This window comes from Sinohyriopsis cumingii, unplaced genomic scaffold (genome assembly GCF_028554795.1).
Source record: "Sinohyriopsis cumingii isolate HCF-2022 unplaced genomic scaffold, ASM2855479v2 utg003966l, whole genome shotgun sequence".
Taxonomy (NCBI): domain Eukaryota; kingdom Metazoa; phylum Mollusca; class Bivalvia; order Unionida; family Unionidae; genus Sinohyriopsis; species Sinohyriopsis cumingii.
Genome location: NW_028316637.1, coordinates 22037 through 30365, shown reverse-complemented (window position 1 = coordinate 30365; position 8329 = coordinate 22037). Strand labels below are relative to the sequence as shown.

The following is an 8329-nucleotide window of genomic DNA, read 5'->3' as shown; positions in this document are numbered from 1 at the left end:
AATTACATGACGCATTGTATTTTCATCTCTCACTGGCTATAAGACAAGTTTTAAATGTTTTAAATTTCAAAATTGCATTTCTTTTCTTGCTGACTCTCACAGAAATAAGATACAGTGCATCCCTATTCACATCAATCAAACAAAACAAATAAGTGTGCCACATGACAGGTCAAAATGATAAGAGGCCATTGCCCTTTCGTGACTAAAACATATACACACACCCATGAAGCATCAAGAGATGCTGACATTCCAAACTTATTTAAACTATCATCACATGTGATTCATGACCCCCAAATGTTAATAAAAAGGTATAAAAGCCAAGGAAGAGTTCCATAAGCTTTATTATACTGAATAATTAAATAACATAGTGCTACTTTTTAGTATAAAACTATGGGGAAGGGTGAATAAGCAAAGAATAGACAGAGTAATTTCTTCAAGCCTGGTAATGTTCCCCACAACGGGGGTGGGGGGAATGTGTATCAACCCAAATAACACATCAGCATGAGGTATGTTACATAAGGACAGCAAGAGACAAATTTGAAAAAGCTATCCAAAGTTCCTATAATGCTGACATTGATGTTGGAGACAGAAAGTGTATGCACAAACTGTTATGACTCAAGCTATTAAGTATGCTGGAGGTGGAGAAATGTGTGAAAAACTTTGCTATGCCAAGACAAGTTCATGTCTCTATGCAATATGCAGACACTGATAAAAATTGTCACTGAATACACTACTTGTTAAATTTAAGTAATAGAATTGAATTGCATATTGAAGTTGTCTAATACATAAACATATACCTACATTTACCCAAAGCTCATAAAAAAAGTTAAGAAAAAGTCTCAAAATCATTACTGTGGCTACTTTCCACTATAAGCAGTGTTAAATTACTTACTTTTTAATATAAAGCTGAAAAAATGCATACATTATTGAACAAAAGAGAAACAAAGCAAACATTGCAATCACTCAATTACAGTCAAAGGGGAGGTAATACACCTTGAATTGGCAAACCAAATAGCAAGCTCTAATTTACAGCTAAATGATTCCTTACTATTACTTGATGGTAAGAACAGAGCAATGTAGGTTTAATAAATAGCTTTTGTTTCAAATATGAAACCATATTTCTGACATGAAGCTTGTTTTCATTTATTCACAACAACATATATGGTGAAGAAAACCCATATCACTTAGTGCATGCAGTAATCAAATGCTGAGATTTGGAATAATGTGTTCTGAGACCACAAGTTGCAACACCCTGAGTATAAAGGTTTTCTATCATGGGACTTGGTACATGAAGAAAAAAGAGATCTGGTTTGGTGGGAGAGAGCAGTATGTTCACCATGCAGTTATACATCAAGAATGTTTCAACTGTATGAAGGGAGGTTGGGGAAGAAAAACTGCCTGTGTAAAGAATGCAATACAGATAGGACTTTTGCAGACTTATATTGGGAACGAAGGGTTGAAAACTATTATTTTAAGTGAAAATGTCCCTCCCTGCTCCCTCAACAAAAGGAATGCAGAAAAGTTCCAATACTGTTTGCCCAAAAATGTAATGTACCAATATGAGAAACATGCTGAACATAGAATAGGTGTCAAGGAGTTTAATTCTAGGATAAGAAATAAGACCGGTATAATTGATATTCAATGTGACTCGACATATAATAATTCAATTTACAGGTTGAGGCAATGCAGCATGTGCAGTTTTGTGCACAGTCCTTATTTTTACAATGTTCTCTGCTTTGATCTGCTGAGTGTGTCTCTAAAGTTAAATGATCAGTACTGATACATAAGTGATTGTGACATAAGTGGCTTACATATAAAATCTACCCCACCCCACCCCACCCCATTTTGGGGAATTATTGCATGTGTTAAATGGTATTTAACCATACAGGCCAATCTATGGGTACCATCATATGAAATTCTGCCATCAGGCCATACTGTGCTCTTTTCCCTATGGCCTGAGCTATATACTTCCACTCTCCAGTGTATAAAACCATCCCCATCTGTCTTTTGTATAGAATTTTTCTCCAAAATCACATGCAAACCATGATAAAAAGACTCCATTATCACTGTCATATGTAAAAACCACCAAATTGATACCCTGGATGCACGTGGTAACCATGGAAACAACAAACTCCTATTATGGTATAGGTCGCATATAGGACTCACGGTACTAATTCCACTCCAATGGTAAACATATGGAAACACTGTCATATTCAAAATTCAATAACTTAAAATTTATGGGTGCTGATAATGACACCTATAATTTTTCGTGCACATCTAACCTTGGTGCAAGCTTATGTGTGGAGAACACCATATGACCCGCGGCAATTTGTTTACATACATGTGCATGAAACACGTGTTATTGATTCTGCACCAAATGAATCAGGTGCTACTTTCAGTATTGAGTACTCCTGAGTCAAGCCTGTAAAAATGCTAAAATTGCATCAGTAGAAATTTGTCAATATTTTTTTTACATTACATATAGGACAAGCTCTCAAAAAGATATTTTTCCTAAAATTTTAATTTTCATTATTAACCAATTATGGACCACCAAACCTGTAAATACTCTATCATTTCTTCACCCATTTCTAGACTGGTTCACAGTTCTTCCGTATAATTAGTACCGTGTGTCCTATAGTGATGTCTAGCACTGGAGCATCATGCCGCAGACATGTAGTATGGTATGACTCAGTCGGGGTTTTCTTTACAACTAATTATTGCAATTAACTCATGGTTTATTTTTGCTTTTCTTAGATTGTCACAAATACAGTTGTCTGTTCTAGACACTTTAAGCAACAGGAATTGATGGACACCCAACAGACGTTGCTTAAAATGATATGCTATTCCATCAATGTTACTTGGACAACTGAAAGGAAAGCAAAAAATCCACCTGCAGTGAGACAACCAATTGCAGAGAAGATGGATAACAACATTTTGGAAGAATTTGAGATTCCATGTGTTGACATTTACAATGAGTCTCATAAGCCAATGCCTGAAAACCAATCACCAATGACATCAGATCAGTAAGTATCAGCTGTTTTCAGAGTACGTTTGTAGTTCTTTTTGTGACGTACTACTCTACTATCTCTCCTATTTTAGCAAATGTAAGACATATATATTGCTTATTCAGATGGCGGTGTCATCATCAACAGGTAAGGTTAAGGTTAACATTCCCGTTTTTATATATCCAATCAAGTCTCAGAGCCTTTGTGGGATAGTTGCAAGAGCTACATATCACTGCATAATTTCTCGTATTTACTCTGAAAAGACCTGATTTATGTTGGACTTTGTTTGCTGTACTCCTCTAGATGGCACTGATATGTAATCAAACCAGAGCTTTGTAACTTTTGTTTTACATTTATTTCATAGTGTGTGCATGGTGTGTGGGTATGAGAGAGAGAGAGAGTGTGTGTGTGTGTGAGAGAGAGAGAGAGAGAGAGAGAGAGAGAGAGAGCATACAATCAGTGGAAAGCAGCCTCTGTTAAAACTCTTGCATAATTTTAAATTATAGTGAAGCTGGTAACTTTGCTAGTTCTATATTTTTGTCTCCATTATAGTCATAAATGTTGATGAAAAACTACATTATTATTTTATCTTCTTCAGATCCTGTGAGTTGCATATAGCATGCAAAGGTAAAATTACAGATCTAGAGGAGAGACTGAGGAAAGCAGAAACAGATCTGGAAGAGAAAGAAAGGCAACTGCAAGATTTAAATAAAAAAATAAACATGGAAAAACTTGGATTGAACAGATTTACAGATGACGATGAAATGATATAATTTACACTGGTTTTCCCACATATGAGGTTTTTATAACCTTCTTCAGTAGCATCAAACCTACTGCAATTAGAATGAAGACCTTATATTACAGCACAGGAATGATATGAACATCAGGGGACGGCAAAAAGCAATGGACCCAGTGGATGAACTTTTCATGTTTTTGTGTAGATTGAGATATGGCTTTCCGATTGAAGATATGTCTGTTCGATTTAATATTCACAGGTCTTCTGTAAGTCGGAAAATAATCATGTGGACAAATTATTTGTATTTCTTACTGGGAAGTATAAATATTTGGCCAAGTCGTGAGCAGGTTCAAGCAAATATGCCTCTCGAGTTTCATCTGTCCTACCCAGGAACCAGAATTACTATTGACTGCACAGAAATATTTACAGAAAAACCCTTATCTCTAGTGCTTACATCAAAGACTTTTTCAAACTACAAAACTCACAACACCTGGAAAGGATTGGCAGGGATAGCCCCACACGATGCAATCACATTTGTGTCTTCCTTGTACTCGGGATGCATGAGTGATGTGGTGTTCACAAAGCTGTCGGGGCTTATAGATTTGTTAGAACCAGGGGACCAAATTATGGCAGATAAAGGTTTTGTTTTACACAAAGTTTTAAAAGGTAGTGGTGTTTCCATTGCAACACCACACTTTCTGTGTAGTGATGGACAATTCACAGCTTCCCAGGTGGAGGACAATCAAAAAATTGCAAACCTGAGGATACATGTGGAAAGACACATTAAGAGAGTGAAAGAATACAAGTTATTACAGTCTGTGGTACCTTTGACAATTTCTGGGTCAATAAATCAGTTGTGGACAGTAGCAAATGTACTGACTTTGTTCAAACGACCACTGATTAAACAAAAGAAATAACATTTTGTGACATGGAAGAATCATGTAGAACTTGTGAATGAAAACAAAGATACCGAGACATTATGAAAGTACCACGTATGGTTCATTTTATTGACATTTCAATAGTTTATTTGTAGACCATAAAATCATGCCACATTTCAATGGCATCTTGTTATATCTTTTGGATGTGTGAATTTAGTTCATTTTATTAACGTTTCAGTAATATACAAGTTTTTTAACACCTTTAGTAAAATTGTGCCATATTTCATTGACATCTTGATTTTCATGCAAATACCTTTGGTAAGATGTATGTGTGTCGATATATTGGGATTGTAGACTTTACGATCGAGAGTTGCAGCAAGCCAATGACAAAATGGGCTCACAATTAGCAAATTGGGTACAGGTTGACGTTGTCATTCATTCTCTAGAAGGAAAAAGAATTTTTTTTAAAAAAGCAAACCAAAATCATACATCACAATAATTTAAAAGGTGGTTTTATTTCTTCTTCAAATAAACTGTTCCTAAACAGTGGGGTGTCATTTATGCAATACAAGTTTATTTTTCTTCTTTTCTTTACAGCATACTCATTTTGTATTTAAAAAAACCAATCCTAATTTAGGAAAATACACAGCCCTGGAAAGTTTATTTGAAGAAATATGATATGATATGGCCCAATTGTATCGTAGACAGCATTTATGCAAGATCTGAATTTCAAGACTATTTTAAGTGTTGAAATATTAAAAATATTTGGGCATGCTGAATATAATTTTAATATTTTAAAACTGCACCTTGAATGCATTCATATTGCTTTGGAGCCCTAGTGCAAAGTCTGTTAGGCAGTAATTGAATTTTAATTGTGATTAAAGTGGCAGTTTACTTTGCTATATTTTTTTGCTGCTAACATCTCTGATTCCAAGCCATGTTTCATAGCAGCAATGGTCACATGTCTGGTGCTTCTTAAACGTTCGGCTAACTTCTCACCATCTACACATGAAACATTTGTATGAGAGCGAAATTATTTGAACATAGGCAACTTATTTACAGTTGTGTACCTACATCGGGCATCAATTTACGTTTGAAGTTGTACGAAGCTCCACATCATGACCGCATGTGCAAAACATTGAAGTTATGTTTTATTTGTTGAAAAGTAAGCCCATTGTAATGCATAATAATCTGTAGATTTCAAACTGGTGATGTTAACAAAATGTGTTGAATGTTTTGTTATACTTCATTTTTTTCATGAACATTAATTTCAGTGGTCACCAGTTTTGTAACTGCATGTACTTAGACACTTGAAATATGATCATAATTATATCAATAAAACAATATAAAAAAGCTAAGCTTCACTTTTCTGCGTTTTGCAATCTCTCCAGCATTTGAGGTTGTTATATTGTCCTTTCTGATACTGTGCCATCAGGGGTTTCTGGACTGCAACCAGGTGTTTTCCTCAATTTCCCAGCTCTCTGTCTCACTGTCAGAGTGTCAAACTGTACTGTTTGATTCTCAGTCAACACTGTCACAACATTACATGTCATCACATTATTAATGGGTAATTCTATAAATGTGTCAATGTCCATTAGATTCATTATATAGTCACTGCACATTCTTTGCTGGTAGCTCAAAATGCTTCCCTTCACAAATTTCCCATAAGGTGTCAAAAACCTGTTGAGAATCAGAACCACTGAACACAGTGGGAAATAGCATGTTAAAATCCTTAAGTTTTTCTGCGAGCTCACTTGCATTAAACTGGGCATCATCTGGAATAGGGTTGATTTAATACCCTTTGTAGCTCGGTGGGGATTGCTGCGGTCATAGCCCTGAACAACTAGATCATCCACTTTTGATCCTTTCAATTTCTCTCTCCTAGGTTGATGCCAGGTCTGAGGTAATGATATTTTAGCCGTGCCAGCTGGAATTAACCTCATTTTCCTGCTTTTATAGTAAGCCAGCTGGTACAGAAGAGCTGTTACATGTCCGCAAGCACCACTCTGCCCATTTGTGCACGAGCATGTTGAAGTGGATACCTCTTCTGCAGAAATGGCAACCTATAATATTAAAAAAAATATATAAATACTCAATTTGTAATTGTAAAATATGGATGCCAATACTGCTGATTTTTCACATTTGAATAGGAGAATGGAAACATTAAAAATCATAACAGTTGAAACTTTTATGAAATCTAATTGCTTATTGAAATATGCATACAAATATAACTTTATTATAAATAAATTGTTTTTCTCTGTCACAGGCTTTTTGTATAGTCATGATCACAAGCTGTAACATGCAGTACAAGCCTAAACTAATATCTGATGACTGATGCCTGTTACAGAAATAAAGATGATTAGATTCAGGGATGAAATCTAAATGAAAAAGACAGGTTTACCTCAACAACATGCGTGGACTCGTTCTTTTATGATCTAAAACACCATCCCTTGGCAAGGCATTCATTTCCATCTCTATAAACTGAAAATTAAAGAGAAAATCAGTTTAACAAAAAGATTAAGATAATATCCCATACATAAAATGACACAATATTAGACACGATTCTTCCCTATTATGTTTACTTTATCTAATGTGTGCAGTTACATACTGGATGTTAAAATTCATCCATCTACCAACACCACAAAACTAATATTAATTATAATCAATGAAGAAATTCATATAAATAAGGGACCAATTTGTGTGTTTGAGGGCAGGGTGCTTTGATTATATATATATATATATATATATATATATATATATATATATATATATATATATATATATATATATATATATATATATATATATATATATATATATATATATATATATATGAATGGCTATCAAACAGCTTTGAACAAATAATCCTGCTGTTTTGTGGGTGAATATAAAAGTGCCAGGTTGTGTACTTTTGATACAAATTAAAATACAAGCATACCGACATGTACCCAAAACTATTTAAAGCGCACAACAAAGTCTCTACTGGTGGGTGGCGTAGTTGGTTAAAAGGGCAGTTTTTGTCACTATCCACGTTTTGTAAATGTTTTATTCTGACCACATGTTTTGACCACAGTATTCATTGATCATAGCTGTACATTTAAACCATGCCTAATCAATCAGAAACAAAATTCATGCTTTAAATAGTTTCATTTCTATATCGTTAACTTGTATTTTCTGTGCTGTAGAGACAAAGGACACTCAAGATAGGACGTAAATCAACTTACGTTTAAGAGAATGGACATATCCCTCACTGTAATACTTGAATCCTTTTGTCATCTGTTCATTCCCTGAACTGCTGGAGACACCCGAGATGAAATTCTCAACGAATGTAAAAGAAATATCTGGCAAACAGTTCCGATCGTTACTCGATGTACAGTAGGACGTCATATTTTTTTCTCAATCTGCCTTTATTAGCCTCGTTTTCGCGATACATTAATATTCGTATTTCGTACGATCCGTTTTCTCCGATCTCCCATTCTATAAGAAAACATCTAAGCCATTTTTTCCCACGCTCCCGACCTTGACCTTGAACTATGGCTTTTCTTAGTCGTACGGACAAGCCGATTTTCATGGGAGTTTCCACGGCCAGATGCGTCTTCTCAAGGCCAATCTTCTGACATATTGCAAGTCAGCATGCTTATAAGTGGCGTTGCTGAAAACTCGCTTCAACCCAATGTCGCGGTCTTAAGACATGCACATTAAAAAGTCGC

General features: G+C 35.1%; 1 protein-coding gene and 1 pseudogene across 1 annotated transcript; one reads left to right on the top strand and one right to left on the bottom strand.

The window, feature by feature from the left end:
- Positions 1-3748: 3748 nt before the first annotated feature.
- Positions 3749-4696, top strand: LOC149769311 (uncharacterized). Its single transcript, XM_089949924.1, has one exon. The coding sequence runs from the start codon at positions 3882-3884 to the stop codon at positions 4656-4658; it is 777 nt and encodes a 258-aa protein (XP_089806050.1). The 5' UTR covers positions 3749-3881; the 3' UTR covers positions 4659-4696.
- A 131-nt stretch (positions 4697-4827) lies between these two features.
- On the bottom strand, positions 4828-8104 carry LOC149769310 (uncharacterized; annotated as a pseudogene).
- Positions 8105-8329: the final 225 nt, after the last annotated feature.